The sequence below is a fragment of the Lonchura striata genome, chromosome 4 (genome assembly GCF_046129695.1).
Source record: "Lonchura striata isolate bLonStr1 chromosome 4, bLonStr1.mat, whole genome shotgun sequence".
Lineage (NCBI taxonomy): Eukaryota > Metazoa > Chordata > Aves > Passeriformes > Estrildidae > Lonchura > Lonchura striata.
Window position 1 is genome coordinate 20296847 of NC_134606.1, and position 25085 is coordinate 20321931.

At 35.5% G+C, this 25085-nt stretch overlaps 1 protein-coding gene across 4 annotated transcripts in view; it reads left to right on the top strand.

The window, feature by feature from the left end:
* PCDH7 (protocadherin 7) overlaps positions 1-25085 on the top strand; it is a 261503-nt gene that overhangs the window by 101532 nt on the left and 134886 nt on the right. For 2 of the 4 annotated variants that reach the window (XM_031504566.2, XM_021554318.3), the window contains one exon: positions 21668-21884. The exons of 1 other annotated variant lie outside the window; for it this stretch is intronic. In XM_031504566.2, the coding sequence (XP_031360426.1) occupies positions 21668-21884 (217 nt within the window). The remainder of the gene's footprint in view (positions 1-21667; positions 21885-25085) is intronic. One more of the 4 variants, XM_021554319.3, reaches the window with a different exon arrangement.

The window sequence follows — 25085 nt, forward strand, 5'->3', positions numbered from 1 at the left end:
TCTGAAACATGTGGGCCCAGGAGCTCCACTTCAGCTCAGCATGGCTATTTATGGGTTGTTTTTTCAGTTTTCTGGGTTGATCTTAGCTGGCATTAGCCTGATGCTCCTTATGCTGTTGATAGAACCTGTTGGTGTCACCACCCTGCTTTTCTTGCCTGGCTGAGGTGCAATGGGGCTGCTCCCACTCAGTGCTGATACTGCTTGGCTTATGTTAGAGTCACCCTGGCTCACTTTCCTGGAGGGATCAGCCCAGATCTTGCTACTCACAGATATTAAGCATTTCTGCTGGAACTGGACTGAAAGGCTTCCTTTCTAGTTGACTTCAGAGACATTCTGGAGTACCTTCTGGGCAGAGTGGGGTAGCAAGGCATTTTTAAACTTAATTGCTCTACATTTCCTAATGGGATTTGGCAAGCACTAGTGGAGTGGGAGGGAGGCAGTATTTCACTGTGAAGCACTGAGTCAGCATGAGAGTGAATCACAACAGCTGACTAGCCAGAATTACAGTGGTATGTATTTGACATGTCACTTTATCCACATTGATCCGACAGGGGATACTTACTCTATTTATCTTGCTTGTATTTTTATTCCCTGTGTTCAGCAGAAGGCCAGGCTACCTCATTAGTATTTAGACCATTGACATAGAACTTGAGGCCCATAACCAATGGTAAAGCAGTTCCTGTTTGTCAGCAATTGGTGCAATTTTATACCATTTATTCTCATTATAATTCTATAGATATTTCTTACAGGCAAAATTTTCTTCTACGTGCTACTCAGACCACATGCTTTTGATAATAATTTTTCCCAGGATGCATGAAACAGAATTTTGATCTTTCTCAAAAAATTACACTCCTCCTCCCTATTTTAAGACTTTTTCAATTAAAAAAAAATAAAGGAGCTTGAGGCATTCAAAACTAAATTTTAATTATATGATATTTTGCCAGGAGAGTATGCTGCTGAAAGATTTTATCTAGACAATGGTTTTATACTTCCATTTGAAAAAAAATCAGTATACCAGTGTTTACCATAACAAAAAAAGAATAAATCACAGAAGTGCAGGTCAGTGTTTATTTTATGAAAAGGACTTAGCCACTATGATTTTGAATTTTGTTTTTCCAAAGCTTGATATACCAAATTATCTAATTATTTTATTTAAAAGAATGACAACAGATATCTGTAATACACATTTGTGGTTTATTAGCTACCTAATGCATCTCCTACATAACTTGCTTTCTTCACCTGAGTGCAGATGACCACAACTGCTTATATCAGAAATCTGCCATTATAATTCAGTAGCTCTTAACAAAGGCTTACACTTATTTTCTGGATTCAATAACATGTACAGAAGAACACATTGCAGCTTCTGATTCCATGAAGAATCCTGTATTCATCACTGCCTTCCTAAATAGGTATGCGTTTCTCTTCACCTACAGTGATGAACTCAGAAAAATTCTCAATCTTCTATGCATTTAATGCATAGAATAATTTGTTTTAATGGTAAAAATTGTTTCTTTGATAGTATATGCTGTCAATATGAACCACATTATTAATCCTGTTAAGAAACCTCAGATTGTGGATTGAATGAGCAAGTAATGGAAATTTTTAGATAGAGATGGCTGTGGATAATGTTCCTGTTCTCATCTGTCCAGTACTTGTGTTTTTGTGGGTTTTTTTGCAAGATTGTTTGGAACTACAAGGTATATGGGTGGATCTCATGGATAATTTTGTAAAAAAAAACACTTTCAGTGGCTAGACAGCATACTTGTAGCATTACAAAGAAACTCCATCAAGTGGAGTATTTCTAGAATTTTTCATGTGGAACACTTGGCTATTGGAAATGTCATATATTAAGTTTAAAATAGTTTAAAGAAATGTGTAAATAGTTATGTTTTTCAGGAAAAAAACATCTGATTTTTTATTTCTAATATTGATATAGTTTTTTTTAATTTGAAAGTTATAAATAAAATAAGAATCAGCCTAGCCAGCTGACTTCTTCAAACAGCATGCCTTAACTGTTCTGAAACAAAAGATATAAAAATTTTCCATGGAAAATTTATTCTGAAAGCACAACATGGTACAAAAATCAGTGCAAATCTCTGCTATAGTTAAGACTGAATCAATACATATTTAATAGAGATCTTGCATTATTGCATTGAAACAAGACAATGAGACTGGAAACAAGATGTCTATGTCAAACAGTTGCAAAAATTTGCAAATTATTCATTGTAACTTTTACATTTGTAATTTGCCCTTTTCATATTTCTAATGAAGACCATAAAAACATTACTTCCATAATTCAACTTTGTAAAAGATTTTCTGGTATTCTGAAAGCCTTCTTTCATGATTCAAGATCAATAACTTTAAGGGTGCCAGGACTTGTCTTACTGTGTTTGCTTGTGTGTGCAGCCCTGCTCACTACTCCTTCAGTCATATTTTTGACACTGCTTTGTCCACAAATGTATTATTGCAGCTCTGGGACAGAATGTGAATGCTAATTTCTCCAAAGAATTGTACAATAAATCAATGTTACCATAAAATGTGCATGAAGAAGGAAATACAACTGAGTATGAAAAATAACCACAGGACAAGACACTTATACTGCAGCAGATTTAAACAAAAAAACTTAGTGCTGTTCTTAGTCATACTTCCCCCAAAAAAAACCAAAAAGATTATTCCTGAAGAAAAATAATTGACTGCTTTTTTAATTACACATGTTTAAATGCCTCTCCTCTAGTACTAGTTATCTTTGAAGATAGTTCTTAGGACTAGCACTCAGCACCTCAGTAAATGCTTTTATTTCTCAGCACTGTTTGTCTTCCTCTCCCCTTGAGAGCCTACTCAGACACCCACCCACACAGAGATATTTTCTGACCTTGTGAATTTTAAAACATGCATTCTAAATAGCGGAGAATTGCAGTAGCTGAGGTTAATAATTAACCATGCCCCTTAAACCCCTAGGAGGCACTCACTTGCTCACTTACTAGAGACCCATCACCCCCAAGAGACACCTGTTACAGTGCTTGCTCACTTGAAATTTAAGTGTTCCTATTTCTGTCTCAAATGTTGGAGAACAGGTTAGTGCAGACTCGAGGCATATTGCTGCCAAGGGTTTACTTCCAATTTACAATGACTTGAAGAGAGAGAGAGATCTGGAAAGAACAAGTAATGTACCAGCTTGCTACTGCAAATGGATTTCAGGAACTTAAAATTTAGTGGCTCAGTTGATTTTTTTTTTTCTCCCTTCTTTTTTTCAAACATTATTTATAGTTATATTGAAAGGCAGAGTTAATGGTACATATGTCAAACCCAAATAAATCTTTATACTTGAAAACAAGCTAGAAAGGTTTCCAACACATGTAGTCTGGCATACAGAACAAATTTTCTTTTGATCCTAACCTATTTCTATATAAACTAGTAGACAAAAATTGTATTATTAATAATTAATTATTTGTTATTAAGATGGCTATTACCTGATAATAACCCTCTGTGTTTTTTCAATGCCTTTGTAGCTCAATCTTTTGTGAGGCTTGAATGTAATTCACTATTGGTTATAACCAATGTGGTTTTCATTTACAGCCAAAACAGGAACTCAGCATCCTTTAGGCTTTACTCTTCCATAAGAATATGAATAGAAGTTGATCTCTGTCTTTTGACCTCTAGATTGTTCTCTGAGGCCTTTGGGAAGAACTAACTGTACAGCCCCTAACTCTCCCCTCACATTTCAAAAGCTGGTTAAAGAAAAAGAGATGGCTTGTAACTACCCTTTCAATCTATCATTGCTATGTTTGCACTGAACAGAACATATTAGGAAGCCTGTTCTTAGCAGATATCGGAGGTTAAATAAAGTATAGAGTCTTTTCAATTTGGACGGCCAATTTTGTTCTTAGCAGATATAGAAGGTTAAATAAAGTAGAGAGTCTTTGCAATTTGGAAGGCCAATTTTGACCTCACTCATGGTCTTGTAACAGGATTGTAAGTTCTGTGAAGTCACCCTCTGATTTAAATTGTGCTGAATACCAGAATCCCTTTTTAAAACTGTCTCCAGGTTGCATTTCTGTCAAGGGTCCTTCTCTAGGATCACAAAGGGATGATTTTTTGATATATATCTTAAGTAGTGATGCCCCTGGCTGAACAGGAAGAGAGATGTCATTTACCATCTGTGAAAGACCACAGTCAGAGCTAAAGCTTGATTATTTATCAACTGGCCTGGAAAGAGGAATGCACTGTGGTACTGTCTTATGACATGAAAAGTTAAATGAATTAAAGTATCCTCTACTGCTCTGAAGATTCAGACAACTTATGTTTTGCTTACTTTATATGATTACTTACAAACAGCAATGAGAACTTACTTGTATTCATTCATATTATGAATTACTTGTAGATTACAGCATCATAGCCTAGTCTAAAATTATAACTTGTTCATAAACTTGTCGTTCAGAAAGTTTAAGTATTGACAAATATTTTGATATCTTTGAAGTGTGGGTCCAGGGTTGCCTTTATGGTGAAACACTGAACACTAAAAATGTGGGACATAAATTATCGGAGGAAATACCAATGATTGTGCTATTGCTGAGTAAACAGATAACAGTTTCAAACAGTTGACATAATGTCTGAACGTATATGAGTGACTGATGAGTTTATATTTCAGAACTATGAAAAAGCATTGGAATTATGTTTTTGAGCTTCGTTCCTACAAATATTTCTGCTCTTATTGAATGTCAATTTAACATTTTAGTATTTTGACAGCAAACATGGCCATCTGCATTGTTAATGTATTTGCCTGTAATACAATTTTTCTGTCACCACAGTACTTATCTTTTTTTTCAAGTCTGAATGCGATTGAATCTATTATTTCCTTGTCAATTATAGTTCCTCTAAAGTCTGATTCTGAGTTTGAGTTTAGGAGCATCCAAAATGGAGATCAGTATGAATCAATGGAAGTTATCTGTCAGACATACAGAAGGTTTCATACAAAAGTAAGAAGATCGCAGAATCACAGAATCACTAGGTTGGAAGAGACCTTCAAGATCATCAAGTCTAACCAAGCCCTAACACCTCAACTAAATCATGGCACTGAATGCCACATCCAGTCTTTTTAAACACATCCAGGGATGGTGACTCCACCACCTCCCCGGGCAGAAAATTCCAGTACTTTATCACTCTTTCCATAAAAAAAATTTTCCTAATATCCAGCCTATATTTCCCTTGGCTTAAGACTGTGTCCTCTGATTCTGCCAGTTGCTGCCTGGAGAAAGAGACCAACCCCCACCTGACTACAGCCACCTTTCAGGGAGTTGTAGAGAGTGATAAGGTCACCCCTGAGTCTCCTTTTCTCCAGGCTAAACACCCCCAGCTCCCTCAGTCGTTCCTCACAGGGTTTGTGTTCCAAGCCCCTCTCCAGCCTCATTGCCTCCTCTGGACATGCTCAAGCGCCTCAACGTCCTTCCCAAACTGAGGGCCCAGAACTGGACACAGCACTCAAGGTGTGGCCTCACCAGTGCCGAGTTCAGGGGGAGAATGACCTCCCTGCTCCTGCTGGCCACACCATTCCTGACACAGGCCAGGATGCCCTCGGCCTTCTTGGCCACCAGGGCTCAGTGCTGGCTCATGTTCAGCTGCTGTCAGCCGGTACCCCCAGGTCCCTTTCTGCCTGGGCACTGTCCAGCCACACCGGCCCCAGCCTGTAACATTGCCGGGGGTTATTGTGGCCAAAATACAGGACTTGACACTTGGACTTACTCAACGTCATCCTATTGGACTCTGTCCATCCATCCAACCATTCCAGCCAGGTCTCTCTGCAGAGCCCTCCTACCTTCCAACAGATAGACACATGCTCCCAGCTTAGTGTCATCTGCAAATTTACAATGAAAGACTCAAACCCCTCATTCATGTCATCAATAAAAATATTGAACAGAACTGGCCCCAGCACAGAGCCCTGAGGGACACCACTGGTGACTGTCCCCAGCTGGATGCAGCACCGTTCACCAGCACTCTCTGGGCCCGGCCATCCAGCCAGTTCCTAACCCAGCACTGAGTGCTCCTGTCCAAGCCATGGGCTGCAGCTTTTCCAGGAGAGTGCTGTGGGACACAGTGTCAAAGGCCTTGCTGAAGTCCAAACAGACAACACCCACAGCCTTTCCTGCATCCACCACGTGGGTCACCTGGTCATAAAAGGAGACCCAGGTTGGTCAAACATGACCTACCCCTCCTAAACCCGTGCTGGCTGGGTTTGATACCCTGGCCATCCTCTAAGTACTGTGTGATGACACAGTATAAACTGTTCCACTGTCTTACCACGTACTGAGGTCAGGCTAACTGGCCTATAACTACCAGGATCCTCCTTCCCACCCTTTTTGTGAATGGGCACCACATTGGCCAGCTTCCAGTCTTCTGGAACCTCACCAGTGAGGCAGGACTGTTGGTAAATGATGGAGAGAAGCTTTGCAAGCTCATCTGCCAGCTTCCTTGTCACCCTGGGATGGATCCCATCTGGTCCCACAGATTTATGAACACCCAAGCGGCTCAGCAGTTCTCTGCCTGCCTCATCATGGATAACAGGGGGAACATTCTGCTCCCTGACACCATCTACCAACCCAGGAGGACAGTTGTCCTGGGGATGAGCCATCTTCCCACTAAAGACTGACACAAAGGAGGTGTTAAGCCTAAAATGAGAGAGAGAGGAGAAGGTGTTAAGCTTAAAACAGCAGCATGAGAATAGTGAATGTAGAAGAAAGGATTACACAAATGATTCTTTGTGTAAATACACTCATTCCCAGGCTGTGGGTGCAGATCTATGAAATTTCATAAAGGTATATTTTAATATACCTTTCATAAATTTCATAAATGTATATTTTAAATAAAGTTGCATATACTTTAAACAAAGAAATTATTATTTCTATAAAATTAAGAACAGAGAGATTTTTCTAGCCAAAAAATTTCATTACAATAGTACTATTGAATGTGAGTTCTGTGCAAGAGCTACTGAATTACTGGGGTTCTGATACCTTATAAAACCAGTAGGGTTCTTCCACATATAAGGAGTAGGGAGAAGAAAAATATATGGAAAAGAAAAATCTTTGGATTTATATGAAAAATACTTTTTTTAGAAAAATGAAACTTTGTGGGGGAAAAGTGGAATTAAGAAAGCAGTTGTGAAAGCATTTATCTTTTTATAAACATGTATTCAAAACTTATATTGCTGAATTCAGCTTAAAACCCAGTTAAATTCAGAAAGAAGAAATAAAAATTTATTTCTTTTATTTTTGTACTTAGTGTTTTAAGTTCCTTCAAAACCCCTTCTTTATCTTTTCACAAAAGCCTGCATAAAGTTTGCCCTGAAATGACATTTTGTTGTCCAAACCACTTGTAGAGGAAATTTGCAACTCAGCCTTAATATAATTAAATGTCTCAGTGTTATAAAAAAATTATGTTTTTAGAAACTGATATACTTTAAATTGTTTCAAGGAATACAGTCTTACAAAAACAACTGCAAGTGTTTTTATCTATACAGGAAATATTTCAGAAATTCACATAATTAATAATAATAAAAATAGCAATAATAATAATAATTTATTTTCTACATTATAATGGGGTAGAAGAATAATTTAAAAAATTCTCTTACAGCTTTCTTGGACTTTGACAATATGTTTTTTCTTTAAAAATCAAAAGTCTTTCAATACTTTAAATATTATTTTCTTTCCTTGTGAATTACAAGGTATTTTTGTATACATCAAAAAATGTCTACTTGTGCCATGCTTGTCATGTCCTATTTAGGGTATCTGTGAGCTTAACCTTGATCTTGAAATCAGAATTTGAAATATTAACATAATTGTGCAGCTGCAGAAATTGTAGTTTTAGCTGGTTTTTCAGTTTAGTGAAGTTGAGCTTTTTTGCGAGCACATATACTCCCCTGAGACAGAGTAGCCTCAGAAGAAATTCTTTAAGTTAGGACACAGACAATGTTTGTAAAATCCTAGTGATGTGCCCCTTACTTTTAGTTATTCTTGCTGTGTTTATTTGCAGAGGCTAATAATTTGGAAACAATTGAAAGAAATCTACATGCAGTACTGGAAACATTTTATCAGTGATGTTTTGATATTTATAGTAGTGTTTTTGGCCAGAATTTTTCATAGCGTTATGTTCTGGTTTCCAAGAAGATTCATAGTATAAAAAATTCAGCAATACCCCCCTGTGTTCTGGATTCTTCGGGTTGTGGTGGCTCCCTGCAATGTCTTCAGTTATATGAAATCCTATTTCACTAGCTTGTGCAATTTTTCCCATCTGTGCTCCCAACAGTCTCTGCCATAGGCTTATGAAGTCTGCTCATGAGGTCAAGGAAATCATTATACAAAGGTAAAGGATAATCCTTGTCTTGAATCTACAGATGGGTGAAAGACATTGCCAAAGCAAAACATGACATTTGTGCAGAGCCAGGAATTAAACCCAGACTTTCCAACATTCTTTTCCTTTCAACTTCCTTCCTTCTAGCTGAAGAGTGCTGTGAAAAATGGAATTACATGAGCATCACTTAATTACTTTACTATTAGAAAATTGTGCACTTTCTGTTACCTTTTACATAATGGCTTAAACAGGTACAATTTCATCTTTGAAGGCATGAAATTGAAGAAAACAAAAAGATAATTGGTCTAACTGTTCCATTCAGAATTCTGAATAAGAACCGTGCATTCAATTCTACAGAGACTGTAGTTTTACATCTGTTTTGATCCAATAACCTATAATCATCTAGAACAATCTGAAAAAGCCATGTCATTTAAGATGAAGACATCTGCATAAAATCAATTATAATTTATTTATTCAAATCTCTCTAAAAGACTCACAAGTATTGAATTTCTTTTTCACTGTAAAGTTCTTGTATTCAGTTTCTTTCCCCTACATCTGCCCAGACTTTCTGCTTTGTTTGTCTTGAACTGGAAAGAGAAACATTTTTACTACCACTTATCTAGGAGAATTTTTGGACAAAACTCAAATATAAATATTTGTGCTTTAAAAGTTACAGACATAAAACTGATGCAGTGCTAAATAATTTTGTTGGCCAGATGGCATAGTGGCAGCAATAAAGCAGCGAAATGGGAGAGCAGCATTTAATTCTGGACTTTGAAATAGGGGTCTGCTCTTGGTGAGATTGATACTGTTTTATTTTTAGAGGGCATTGACCAGAAAGTGCTTTGTTAATGCCAGCTGGCTTTGTGAAGTGCATGCTGCCTCATGCAATCAAGATCCAAGACTGTCTGCAGCCATGACAATGCTGTTGCCCATTATGTTGTATTATTTGAAAAAAGAAAAACATCTTGGTATAACTAGGGAAAGAACAGACGTCTGGAGTCAGACAACAAGAGTACATTGATTTATATCAGCCAAGGGTTTGACCTCTCTAATCTTATTCATTCACATTAAATAAATGAAGACTAAATAGTGAAATTAATCCTGAAAGTTGCAGCATTCAATGTGGAAATTGCAGACATTCAACTATATGGTGTTGTATAAATACAGGCGCAAAGCACTTAAGCAGCTCACAAACAGCCTTCCAGTGCAGTTCATTTAGAGCTGGCTGGGGTGACTTCTCACAAAAAAACAATTTGTGGTGTAAACGTATAGCAAAGGTAAGACTGAAGCCCACATTCCTTGCCAGAAAGGCTCTCTCTGTTATATCCAGAGAATCAAAGCATTGCTATTGCCCAGCTGAATATTAAGAATGATCATGTCCTGTGAGGGTTCCAGTACTTGATATCCATGCAGTTTATCAGAACCTGCAGACCAGCCTTATCTTGTGGAGTATGTGATTATTTTCTAAATTATATGACATTTTCAAGATGTGACCTTAATTTCTCTCTGAATTACAATACTATAAAAATTAGGTTTTAGAATGAAAAATTCTTACATTTTAGTTTCATTCTATTTTTGCTTTAGTCAAATGTTACTCTTTTTTTTTTTGTGACACCTAATTTTCCCAAAACTGATAATGTTATGTTCTTTATCCCACTTTATGTTCCACATGACACTGTACCATGAAAGAATGGAATTACATCAAGTAATTACATCAAGTGTCCAAAGCATTTTTTTGCTTTCAGTGCTTCCCTTTCTGAAGACAAAGAAAGATGGTTAGGCCAAACATTCCATCTCTATGTTACCCTTCTTAATGGTAGAAGCAATGAGAGTTTATTTTGCCTTGTCACATTTTTTTTAATGGTATCTTAATATTAAAAACTTATTTGGAACTGATAACAAGCATCAGACTGTCTTGAATTACAGTCTCAGCATTAAAAACATTCCTAGATGAATATTTGAGAAAGTGCACAGTAAGAATGAATTGGGATGTCTGAAAACACAATCCGGACTTCTTTTAATCATCTTTCAATCACAGCATTTTTCTCTGGGCCTGTAGTTTCTTCCAGGAAATTCATCAGACTGTGTCTTTGTGATGTTGAAAGCTACCCATTTGGTCCATAGCTGTGAAATTAAAGAATATGAACTCCAGCTTCTGATCTCTTTGTAGAACTTTCTAGAGACTCAGTGTCTTTATGAACAATTTTGATAATGTTCTTATGATGAAAAAATATCTGTAAAAATGTGATTGACAGGGATGACTATGCAGTGACTACTAAAAGTGTAAGGTTTAGTGAACCATGATTTGGACTCATCCTTCATCAGCTGCATAACAAAATGTATCATTAATCCTTTTTTGTCTATTTTATTTATATGAGACATTCAATCAAAACCAGCCATTCATTAAGCTTAGAGTATTTTTTCTTTCTACTGTCTTATTTTCAGAATGCTTTAAAGTGATTAAAGGAACATGAAAATACATGTTCCTGCTAAGAAAAATTAGTGCATCTTTCTTACAAACAAATAAATAACCAATCCAAAGAAATGTCTTTGATTGTTTCCACAGATAAGCTATGCAGAAAAGGTTTTGGAAGGGAAGCAAAAGACCTGATTCTTTTAAAAGAGAATCTTTGCATCAATCTGTGGTTCTAATCATTGAAGGACATCCTGCATTCATCAACAGAATAAAGTATTTTTGTATAACTTATTACTATATAATGATGGCTGTCGTACCTGAAGTTTTATACTTCAACTTTATTAAACTGTTAATTGGACACGTATAGCTAGCCATGTTTTTAATTGAGAAGGAGCTCTTTTTTTTATGTGCACAAGTTTGAGAATATTTCAGCTAACATGACTATTAAAACCTATTGATAGTAACACTATAAAAAGTTATACTCTTGAGTAATTTAAATATTTTTATTATAACTGGCTTTTCTTTTTTTACAGTATTTTATGCGTGCATATTCATTTGACTTGTAGTCAGATGTATAAGTACTTTGATTATTTTTCTAAGTGCATGAGGAAAATATTTTGAGTGATTAACATATGTCCTTTTTTGGGACCAAATCTGAAGAAAAAGATAAAAGTGATTTTGACATGAAAAAATTAAAATTAAACTGCACATGTGAAAATCATTTCCTAGGATAATGAAGGTAGTTATATTCAAGGATTTAATGAGGAGCATGTTGTTTTTTCTCAGACAATTGTCTCATTGGCTTCTTCAAAAGTCATGCTTTTACTATTTGGCTAGTGCATGTATTGGCAAACATCTGCCAGGAAAGTTTTTATTAGACAACACAAGTTAACATTTGTTTCAGTAGAATTTCACCACCAAACTTTTGAAGGAAAAAAGAATGAAATCAAGCCTATTCTTCTGTGACATTACACCATTTTCTCACAGTAATAGTTGCATAACAAGTTGATGATTGTAATCTATTCCACAGGTGAATATATCAGTACTTCTTTAAAGCTGTACATACAAAGCACCTTTAATATACCAGCAACATAATCAAATAGTTAATGAACATTTAGTCAAGTGGAAAGTGACAGTTTCACATTTCAGTAGTTGTAAGCAATTTTGCTTTACATGCATGGTATTCCAGATGGCCATAGTAGAAAAGAGGCAGCAATAGCTTCATATCAGTAAGTTTATAATTTATAAATTTAAAGAAACCCCCATATTGTTCTTTAATTTTGGTTATTTTTGCAACAATTAGTTTCTTATAAGCTAAATGTCTCATTTTAATTTTGAAATACCCACTGCAATTCAAACATTTTCTTGCAATAGAAGAAAATACAGATCCTGTTTTTTCAGTAATGAAATACTTTTAAAGTATTTTTTCTATATGAAATATGAAAAAATAAGTAAATTAACAAATAGCCTCACATCTTTATCAGTAGTTTAAATTATACAAGGTAGCTGTATAGATAAAAATGCTTGGAGTTTAGTTCTGGACATGGACATCCTCTGTTATATATCCATAAATACCTTTTATATTAATAATATTAATGCTTGGCCTTTTTAACAATGACAGCACATAGGTGAGATATAAGGCACAAAAATTTCTACTTTGATTCAATGTATGCATTAATAATTCAAAACTTTTCTAATGGTAACTTTTTAAATATATTTTTAGCTAATAATTTCTATACAGAACACTCTTGTGTATTTTCAATTTATTCAAAATGTTTCATCTCAGCAGGAATAATATTTTACATTAGATAGAAGACATTACTTGTGCATCAGTGATTTGCTAATAATAAGGCTTCATGTGTTGAAAGGTTCATATATGCTTTAGCTATCTATGTCTGCTTTCAGTAGCATTCTGGCAAAGATTCCTTTGCAGAATCTTTGCAGCCTCTCTGAGCAGAGAAATAAAACAAAGAGAAAGCAATTTTTAAAAATTGTCTCTGTCTACAGTAGCAAATAGAATGGCTCAAGAGGAATTGATTTGAATGGTGGAACATTGGGCTCTGAGAATTATTTTCATACTATATGCATTTTGTGGAGATTCACTGTGGAGTAGCTTGTCTGATACTGTGAACTGAGCTCCTTTTAGTCCAAGATGTCTAGGGAGGCAGTCCAAGACATCTAGGGAGGCTTTGGGGTTTGATCCAAAAGGGTCCAATGTATTTGCTTCTTGATACTTCTTCCAAGGATAGCAAAGTACAAACTTGGGGGTAAGGAGATTTCATTTCTGTCATCTATACCTTTGGTGAACTAAAATATAGTGTAAATGGCTTTCCTCCATTCTAAGTTTAAGAAGTATATTCTTTTTCCTTTCTACACATTAAATTATTGAATAATATTCCAGATTCAAGAGAAAACGATGATGTTCACAACCCAAACATTTGGGTGACTGAGCTGGTAGGATGGCAAATTAGAGTTTTGTTTGTTTTCAGCCAATTAAAAACTTTAGTGAAACAGCATAGCAAAGATAAAGATTTCTCATGCTGAAAGACAGGAGCCAAGAGACACAATATTCTGTGAACCAATATCCCTGGAGTAGTTTCAGGCAGCATATTCTTTCCTGAAAACCAAAGAAAACAAAACAAACTTCTCCAGGAAAAAAAGGCTCCCCAAATATTTCAGCAAAAGATAATATCACTGAAAAGTTTGAGAGAACATAAGTCAAGAATGTGAAAGTGTAAGCAGTGAATAGTACCACATATTGGAACTTAGCTAAAAGAACACTTCTATACTGTTTTAATAATAAATTTGAGTCAAAGAAGTGTTCAGAAGATTTCGAGGGAGATTATTAGAAAGAGTAGATTACTGGAATCTAATGCATCAAGTTCAGAAAAAAAATACTAGATACACTGAATTTCTGTTTAGTCTTCATGAAAGATATAGGAAAACCTTCTGTTTTAAGAAAATTGAAAGAGATATAAAAATCTTAATTCATGTTGTAATTGGTCTTGGTAAGAGAAAATGTTACTTCATCCATGTAATTTTGCAGCAGAATAATAGGAGAGCACTTCAGCATCAAAGATGCATTGTGTTTATAATTTTCAAACAATTGGACACAGAAGTGATAACAAAAATACATTTAATGAGCAGTCAAAAGAGTATGCTAAAATTATTTTTACTGTCTCTGATGAGATTCTCATTTATTCTTCATTTTTATATGCTTACATTTCAATAGCAAGCAAGAACTCTTGTGATGTGCTAAGAACATTGGCCTACAGGCCTTCTAAGATTTTGTCTAAATTTTCTAAAGAAGCTTGTGTGTTGTATTTTGATATGGAGATCTCGCACAAAAGAGTATTTTATCTTTGAGAGTATCTTTGAGTAAGAGATGTTCTTCATATTACTGGTTCTTTGGTGATATACACTGAAATAAAGGAATGCCTTTTATTTGTTTACTTAGAGACAAAAATTATTAGGAATTTACTTAATGAATGTACCTAGGTGAATAAAAATAATTTTGGCCTGCTCAAAAGTCCTTGTTGTGATTCAGAAAGGGAAGTTTGGATAACAGGAAACAGAATATATTTGAGAAAAGCACTAAGCTCAAAAAGAAAAAATATGTTTGAATGTTACACTATGATATTTATAATGTAAAATGAATTATGAAATATTATCCATGAATAGCAGATCTTAACATGTAGCCTTGGGCTTAAACAAATAGATATTAGTGGATGCATATTTCAACTTTATACAGAACAACAAAATGCACTTCTGGTTCATGACCAGAATACCACTACTGTGAGAAAAGTTAATAAAAGAGAAACCAAAATAAATGAAAATAAGCTAATTACAGTTCATCACAGGCAATGTCTGCTACAGAGCTGTAATATCAGCATTTTTCTCCTCTTTTAGCCTGCTAATCTAATACTAATCTCAGGTGTTTCAGACTTCCCATTGAAAAAAATAATGCCTGTTTAATTTAATTTCCTGCCAATTTTATATTAGCTGCAATGACAGAAGTTTAGAACAGAGGAAATATGTGATTTGAATAGGGAAAAGATTTGTGTGGGTTGAAACTATTCATGCAGAATAGGAATCATTCATTAATATTTTGTTTGTCTTCCAACAAGCTTCCAGCAATTAAGAATGAATAGAAAGAAAAGGATAATGACATGTTGTATCAAAATTCAAGTGCTAAAGAAACACTTTGAATTTATGTGATCAGTTGATGCCTCTCTTCTGCCTGTTTTTCAGGTCTACCCTGTGCACACTTCAGAGTCATTGTATTAGTCTTAAAATCAGCTTGACATTGATTGACTTTCTGAAGCTAACAAGAATTATATTATTTAGGCCTGACTCATCACCACTGCTTTTAATGTTTGGTACAAGCAGAAAATACAGAAATTCCATTGAAATTTAAGAGAAACTTCCTTTACTCTTAGAGTTGCAAAATCACAGAACATCTTGCGCAGAAAGGTCACAAAGTCTCCATTCTTGAAGATACTAAAACCCTGATCAGATCCCAAGGCAAAGTGCTCTAGCCAGCTCCACTTTGAGCAGGAGAGTTGGACTAGATAATCTCCAGCTAGCTCTTAGGTATTGTGATCACAGGAAGGCCTGGAAACCTTATTATCTTTGTCCAAGTGTTAAGCAATTAAAATAGTTATACTTTAGTGCATACACTTTGTACACAGAATAAGTTGTGGGGTAATTGGCTGAGAAATGGTTGATAGTTGCAAACTTAATTCTCTAAATAATTAAATGCAAAAAATATTTACTCTGTCACCCCACTACTCCAGTACAAATGTACCAACATTTTTGAAGAATGTTTATAATGTTGATAGCAACAGATATAGAGAAATAATGAAAGAATAAGATCCATGAGCAGTGTGAAATATCAGGAATTACAATGCAAAACTTCAAAATCTGGGATATGAAAAAAAAATCTCCCATAATGGTGAAAAAGTGTCACGATTAAGCCTTGTGGAGCTATATGGATATATTGTTTTTTATCTAGTCTGGCCAAACTCTGTCCCTAATGTCAACCTCCAAAACTAGGGTTCTTCATGTATTAAAAATATAATTTTAGTTTCCATCTTGGATAGGGATAAATTATACCAGAATTGCACCATAGAATAATTAATAAAGCTCAGTTACTATGCATAGCAGGAAGGGTATGTCTTTGGCATTACAGTGTTTTTTGTTCTATGGATGAGTGGAAAGGAAACTATCCCATTTAAGAAACACAGATGAAACAAGGAAGAAATGTAGATTTACCACTGAGGTATAATGCAAAGGTATATCTTTTGTCTGTGATCTGTTCACCTCCAAGGTCAGATACAATTAGGAAGAACACCATATGCTGTTCTCAGAAAAGATGATATCAGTTTTCTGAGGGTGAAAATTATCAAACCTACAGTCTTCTTATTAAATTTATGGTCTTCTTACTAAACCTGAATATTTTAAGTCCCTACTAAAGGAATAATAAGTGCTTAAAGTTACTTTTTTGCTGGGATAGACAAATTGAACAATTGTGGACTTCTTTGGGTAAAAGTTACTTTACCATGTTGATTCACAGTGGTGATAGATACAGCTGGATTAATGTTGTGCATTGAAAATCAATGAAGCTAAACAAAACATTGTTCCCTCATAGGTAGGTGCCTTAATTTGTCAGCACTTGGATAATGCATTGCAGCTGACCTGAAGCTGCCCCCTAAACTCAATCAGCCTAGAAGAAAACAAGTCCCTGAATAAGCCTGGAATAGATTACATTCAAACCCAAGCAAAGACCACAGTCATCCCTGTTCTAGCTGAGATGCAGATACACCACTGGCCAGAGAGCTGGGCGGAAAGAGATCCCATCCAGTCAGCTATCTGAGCCTGGGAAATCCAAAACCCCTGTTAAAAGGGAAGCCAGATTAAACTCATTGCTGTTTGCTAAGGACTCAGTGTTGTGTTTTGGAGGCCTGTGGGCCTGCTAGACTTCCTGGGGCTATGCCCTGGAGGAATGTCCCTTAGAACTTCAACCTCTCCCATGGACTACTGGTACATACTGTGTGGCGACTACCTGCCACGACCTCGGGCAGATGGAATGAGCCAGCTGGCACTGCCTGTGTGAGGCCAGGTGGCCACCAAAAGTGAGGACACCCCAGGGGAATGGCATCTGCCAACCTGGTGGTGCTGAGTGCTGCGGCATGGGTTGTGCAGCTTCGGTAGCTCCACATGATGAGAGGAAGTGAAGGGATGAGACAAGGACACTTGTCTGCTAGCCCAAAGAGTCTTTATTTTCCCCAGGTGGGGCAAGAACAAAGATGCTCTCTGGGTGGGTGCAGGAACAAATGCCAAAGAAATCAAAGATTACAGCAACTCAAATAGGGGGTGGGTGCAAACCTGTCTCGCCCAATGGGGATAAACCAGAGAAGGATAACACCAATTACAACAACCTATGATAACATAACAGGAGTAGGCACAAGGTCAGGGGACAAATAGAAAAGCTAAACTGGGGTGATTGATAGAGAACTTTCTTGAAGAAACTAGGGGTGGTTACAGGATTGACAACCAAAAGGGTATGAACAAACTCTGATTGATTGAACCAAATAAGGATAAAACAGAGAGAGGTAAGAAGATGACAGATAACTGGGGAGCCAAATGGTGGGAACTTTTGGGGTAAACAACTTCGATCAAACCAACTGTGAGGGGAAAAATGGGGGAGCATAAAAGATAACTAACATTAATAAAACCAACTGGCTAAATCAAACCACACTGCAGCAATGCTGTTAATCAACCCCAGTGCCACTATCCCTGTTGGCCCCTTGGCTGTTCAACCACCTGTTAACCATATATGGTCAAGGTTCGAGCAGTTTCTTTGTTCCTTTTACCCTTGTTGGTACCCTGTCAGTTTATCCTTGTGTTTCCCTATTGGTCGCTGTAATCCTTTTCCTGTTCACACCTTCAGGTGATTGGTTGTTGCTTTTGGATTCGCCCATTTTTACTAGTACGTAGTCCTGGACCCTGTACCTGTGTCTGTGTCCCTGGATGCTTTCATCGTGTTGGTGAAATAAACTATCACTGGAAACCTATGCAAAGACTGTTCCTGCCTCTGCTGTCTTAGACAACCAGCTGCTGCGTGTGAGTGTGGTATTTGCTGTGTGCTTGGTGGAGCATTCTCCTCATGGGAGTGCTTCAGGATGGTCGCAGCAATCTACCATCTGCCCGTGCTGAAACATCATGTCATGTGTCTGTCACCAGCCCATGACTCCACAAAACGCTTGGAAAATTTCTCATGTCAATTTTTCTGAGAAATTGATGGTATAATTTTATAAAGAGTAGAAAAAAATTAGTATATAGTCTGTCTTTGCTTGTTAAGGTGGAGCTTGCTGTTCTTATTTTTTTCATGGCAATAAATACATAAGACAAGCATTCTACCAATATTTTTTTGTAAATATTAATGTTTGTATTTATCATTTTTCTCTCTTGTTTTTTTTTCACTAATATGCAGCTTTATGTGAAACCTCAACTGTTTTACAGATTAGGATATAAACAAAGATTAGAGTATATGAAGAAAGTTATTGGTTTTGGAGGGGACTTATTGCATTAATAGAAACTAATACATAAGTGGTGCTTATTATGTATTAATTTTCTAGTGTTCATAACTAAGTTCATAGGGATTTAAACTCATTTAACTTAAATGCTCTTATTGGTAGCAATTAAAGGACTGTTGTGAGTTTCATGAACAGTAACATGTACATGCATGTACCGTTTTTTTTCAGAGGCATTTTAGAGCAATCCCATACTGCTGTGTTTTTATCCACTTTATCTCTAAGATGTCCTAGGGTTTTGGGTGTAAAAATGAGGTGCCATAGTTCATTTAGCCCACATATTCCAAGTATGTAAAAACTCAATATCTTTTATAACTGGTAGTTCTGCTATGACAAATGTTTATCCAGATTATACTGTCTAAGCTATATGGTAATTCACACATCAGAGATGATGACATGTGGGAAACAGTCAACTGCAATACAGATATTTAATTTTTTTGTTCTTAAAATTCTTTATATTAATCACATGGAGTGTTTCTAACTATGCAGGTAATAGACATATATTATAATGCAAGTCTATTTCTTTTTATTGGAAAAGTACAGGCCATGATGTTATTTCATGGGGCCGGATGCATTCAAAACTTGCAATACATTTGCCTGAGAAGGTCTGGTTCTCAGAGGTAATGCAATAGAAAGGTCAGAATTCTGATGCTTATACTGCAAGTAAAAGTGCAATAAATCTTGCAAAATAGCCATTAACATGCACATCATTCTTTCAGAAAGAATTTTATCATCATTACGTCATCCTCATTGATATTCTGCGCAAAGGGCTGAACTGGCTCTACTGAACTGAATATTCTGTGTGTTAGTTTTGTGTTAGATAATTCCTATTCAGTACAGCACTTAAGAAAAAAGCAATATCAACACCAAGATCTGTTTAAAAACTATTACTAACAGCATAGTAAAAGTACATCCCATTTCTTTTAGTTTCAAGGATTTGTAGTAGTATGTTCTTAGGGAATTTTCAGCCTCAGCTATAAAACAGCCCAACTTTGCATCTGCCATCTTCCCTACATGCCAATTAGGTAAGGCATATAACTTTCAAAGAATATGTGAAAATGAACAGGATGCTCCTAAATATTTATAGCTTGTTCCAGAACTTATTTTAGATAACTTGGTAGCTACAGATGTGATAAACAGGTGTTCATTTCTTGTGATCTAGTTGAGTCTGATTTCCAAGAAATCAATAAGAAATGGAACATAAAGTTCCAAATATTTGATGACTTTTTCTTCTAATTCCCTTTTAAGTTACATCACTGCTCTTGCAGGAACTGTAGATGATACAAAGTCCTTCTGGTGTTGAGGAATGCAGTCAGTGCAAGTAGGTTGGTGAGGAGCTGCAGTGGGAGCTCTGGGCATTGGGAACCCCAGGCAAGAGGCCATGGACTACTAACCCTTTGCATAATAAAGGACATGGGGACCTGTCCCATACAGGTGACCAGACAATCAGAGACAGAGCAGAAGCTGAAGAACCCAAGACTTCCATGCTGTTAGACTATGAAAGTATAAAACCCCATGATTTTCTCTGCTCAGGGTCCCTCCTCAGAGGTACCAGCTCAAGCTGTTACTTTTTTATATGGTAATTGCATCATGACTAAATTATTTTAAGGATTGAGACTCTGCTATAGGAAATTTGAGGTTGAGCCAGTAAGGAAACCTAGTATGACTCTTTGAGTTTGATGTGTGTAGATGCCAAAGGGCCTCTCTCACAGCTCAGTTGATCCAAATGTGACTGCCAAAATAGTTTGATATTCAGCAATAATCTATGGGATGTTCTAAGTGAATTCAAATCTTGGAGATTCACAGTTTGTGTCATTGGCCCATAACTATAATTCATGTATAGTTAGAAATTACAGTATCTCATTGCATGAAGTTTTGGTCCATCAAACAGTTATAGTAGAGTATTTCTGGTAACCCACCTGTTTAAACTTTTGATCTACTCATGCCAGGAAGGTTTAGTATCATATTTGTTGTCCAGCCTGTCTACCATCAACACTAAGTGCCTTGATATCTTCAAAGTTTCGTACCCTCAAAAGAATTTTGTATCCTCAAAATGAAACTACCTCCACCTACCCCTCTACTTGTAAACCTGATGTGGACTTCTGTTCTTCAGGGCTTGTGTGAGTGGTTGCAGTTGCTGTTTTCTCCCTTCTGGCCTGCATATATATTTCCATCCTATAGTGACTACAGTTGCCATTGGGAGTGATGTATGCCTATGTCTCATTTTAACATAGGGCTTGAAACACATCTGAAGCCAAAAATAATAGCACTGTCAGACACCCCATTTTAAACACAGGAAAATTTCTGTGGTGTTTTATAAAATGAATCTATTGGTGTTTTTTTCAAAAGGTGCTTTCTAGAACAGACATTTTTCCACAGTTCTCTAAATGTATCATTAAATTATTTTAAATGTATCATTGCTGCTTGAGTGTAGTTTAAATCCTAAGAGAGTCTCCTAACTTCTCACTGAAAATCCTGCATGTCCTCAGCGTCCTCTGAAATGTGAGGGATTGATTCTTCCATTTCCTGGGATTCTCATTGGTGCCAGGGTTCAGCATGTAGGCTTCCAGAGCAACAGTAATATCTGTCATTTTGAATGAATACAAATCTCTAACAATCCATGTTTGTACAGTCCCAGTGGAAGCATGTTGTGTCAGCTGTGCTTTCGGTACTTTAAAGGCTTTATTAAGTCAGCTGGCAACACACCCTGTCTCCAGGCACTGGCTTTTATGGCAAAGGACCTAAGAGACTTTTTTGTCCCTTTTCTTTTTTTTTTTTTTTTTTGCTTTTTCCCTCCCTCCTTTCCCATGTTAACTAGCTGTCAGAAACACAGGTAGTGATTTTATAGAAATCTTATGGGTGTGTTGGGTTGCTATGTTCATAATACACACAATATAGTTTACAGATGAGCACTTTTACCCACCCACTCAACCTTATGCATACATGTGCCCACACTGTCAAGTACCTTTATGCAGTCTGATATTAATTCTGATCAACCTATTATCACTGATTGATAGAGAAGCTGTACAAAATTTATAAATAATTATAACCAGCTTTCTTAGTCCCTGTAGCCATTCAAAAGGAGGCTATGATAAACTGTGTGAAGGTTCTGACCACATATTACAGTAAAATTCCATGAATACTCTATCCACTGGCCATTTATGTTAAGAACTGTACTTTCTGTTTGCTTAAATGTAGACAAAATTGTTTAATTGGTAAATGTTAAAATATTAGTTTGCTTAAGTCGTGTTTTGAGAATCAGTTGTTCAAAGACTGAACTTTGCAGTGACATTCAGAATCTTTTCTCTTGCAGCCATTTCGTAGAGTGACGTTTTCTGTTGTGAGTCAGCCTCAGGACCCGCATCAAGGGTCATTGCAGAGTTGCTATGACAGCGGTCTGGAGGAGTCAGAAACACCAAGCAGTAAGAGTTCATCAGGGCCAAGACTGGGTGCCCTTCCACTCCCAGAGGACAACTACGAAAGGACTACGCCGGATGGCAGTGTTGGTGAGGCAGAGCATATGGAAAATGGTAGGGGCAAACACAACATTCACACACATAATCTCACTAGCAAGTGATACTAAGTAGACTTTTGAAAGGTCAGTCCAAAACCATAAATAAATATGTTAAATAATTAATATTGTAATTATTTGATTTTAAAGTTTGTTAAAATGCAGGTATACAAAATAATGGAACATAACAACACTAATTAAAACAGCTTTTTTTTTTTACATTACTTAAAATCTATGCTGCAGAACCGGTTAAAACACTGAAAAAAATATCAGTAGAGGTCTGGGGAAATGGTAATTGAATAAAATTATATACTTTTCATTTTAGATAAAATACCATAAAGGACATGTATAGCCTCACTTCCTTCCATTTTTGACTCAAAACCTACTTAGGAAATTTCCCAGAATGCAATATATACAGCATCAGGAAAAGAAAATAGTATTTTAAAACCCCACTCTAGAGAATTCTCTTTTCCCCAAAAACATTGTATAGACTGTTTTCAAAATAAAACACAGTGTCAAGTCCATTCTTCATTATTCAGATTAGAAGAATATTACTTTCCTTTTCTTCACATTTTGTATTGGACAGTACTTTTACAACATTTCATTTAAATTCAGTGTCCATTTATGTAGAAAGGGAAAATGTTAAATACTTATTTATTTCATAGTAACTCTCCTATTGTTAGAAACAAAAAAATATTAATATAAGTCTCAGGTTAGGTTGTTTTTCTTTTTCTTTAAAACTATTCAGTATTAAAAAACAAAAAAGACTTTATTCATTTTGAAATGCATTTTATAAAATGCAAATATTTCACTGTTCTCCACTTTTTGGCCTTGATCTAAAGTTTTATGGAGTCAGAGACTGACTTCATTGTATTTTCATTTTCCCATAAACAACAAAATAAATTAGTATAAGTCAAAGTGTACAGATTTTTGATAACTAAAGAAATAATGGGTTTTCTAATTTAATTTTAATAGGTGGGTACAAGAAGGGTGGTGTCTTTTTTTGTTATAGAATGAATTAATTAGTTTGGCTAAGTGCATGTTAGTTTTTCAGAGATTGCAATACTGAATAATTATTCTTGGGGTTTTGTCTTGTCTGAGATAGACATGTCAACCCATTAAAACGATGTTATTTTTCATAAGATGTTTCCAAATCTGGTGTGTAATGCTGAAGAATGGCTACAGCAGTCTACATATGCTTGAAGTATATATCCCAATAGCAAAAAAAATTAATTTACTAAAAAGGAAAACAGTATTATCCATCTAAAGTTATATTAGGTTATGTATGTTTATACATTTGCATTTATATATTTTCCTTGGTTGTTTATATGAATATATTTGTTTACATTTCATTTTTCTGGGGATGTGGTAGGGGGAAAAAGTGATAATGGTATTACTGGAAAAAATGTCAGAAAAAAAGCTTGTAGAGTTTGTACCTAAATTGGGCTGATAATTTTATTGTCTGTTTTGTAGTGAGATTTTGTTTTTAGGATGTTAAATTAAACAACTCATCAACTCCCTTGGACGTCCAGCAATATAGAGAATTTGTAGACAAGAGATTTTGAATTCAGGAAGTATTTTAACATAGGATATGCATGATCATGCTGGAGAAACTGTAGAATCAGAAATTAATATAATTTTTAATGTATTTGGTAGCTAATGAAAAAAAAAATCGCACTAACTGACGTGCAATTGAAAACAAAAAGTCCTTGAGCAGTGTCATTAGTTAAAGCAAAATAATTTAAATTCTCATATTGATGCAAAAACTGGAATTGCATTCTAATAACTAAAATATTTCAGATGCTTCTTTTTCTGAAAATAGTTTCTTTTTTATTTGGTAGGATGAAATTTTTGGATTTGGTTTTGAAAATAGTATTCTAAAATTATTAGCTAGAAACATTGAGGTAGATAAATACACTAGTTCATGGTGAATGTACAAAAAGTCTCCAGTAAAAAAATTTTGTATGGTAAGACATGCATAGAATCAGGATTTCCTCCTCTATAAAACCTTGAACAGACACCTTTAAAAGGTGGGTGATATTGTGGTGAAAATTATACTGTACAGATTTCTGGATTTTGCTGTCACGTTTTAAAGACAAGATTTCAACAGTGGCATTTCATCTTACTCCACAAATTTCTGTTAATAATAATCTATAAATAATGATGGATCAGGATGGAATGTACTTTTGTTCCTTCATATATGTATTACCTGACATTTGAGTGAGAATTTTCTGTCATATGACTCTTAAGACCACTTGCATTTTAACTATTGATTTGTTTAAATTCTGATAATGTAGTCTTCAATATTAATGGATCATTCTGACAGAAATAGAATTGAAATTGAAGTCTGTCAAGTATTCATTTGTCACATTTAATTGGAATCTAGGTAATCCGCAGTATTTGGCTAGGTTAGGATTTAATAATGATTTATACTGGATTTTTATGAAGATCTTTCATGGAAACAGCATTTTGGAAATTATCTTGGTTATTAATTTTTACTTCAAATATTTACCATTTAATTTTGGTTGGTGTGAAACAATGCAGTTATAATTAATTGCTTTGGATTTCCTTTCATTTTAGAATTTGAAATAATAATCTTCAGCACAGTACATGAAAACTTCCAATATGTTTCCTTCTTTTTTTTTTTTCAAGCCTAGGTGACTAAGGAAAACAAGTAATCTTTACAGTTAAGGCAAATTTAAAAGATTCCGTTTACAGGCAGAGTATATAGGAAACTCAACTTTCTGTTTGCTCTTAAGGGTTTATTTACATTTTCTCAGTTGAGAATAAAACATTGGAAAAGTGGAAAAAATGGACAAGGGGGTTGATTTTCTTAGAATATGGTGTACATTGCCCACCAGCCTACATGACTTTCAGATGTAGATTGAAGTTTTATTCTGCTGATTAGCTGTGGTGTCAGATGTGGGAGAAAAAAAAAAAGAAAAAAAATGTTAGCAGATTGACTGTGAAAATTCAGTAAGCAAAGATCTTTTTAATTAGTAAAAGCTGCACAACCAAAAGTAACTTCTGAGTTAATTTATCCCCTGCCCTTGGAGCTTTCCTTGCAAAGAAATTCTGCTGATATGTGCAGCCTTCTCTGATTTTACTGTTAAAATGGTACTGTCTTAATGTAAATTGCACAATAATTTTCTGAAGAACATTTCCATTACATTCATATTTGTATATCAAGGGCAAATACATTACCATGGTAAATTAGTTT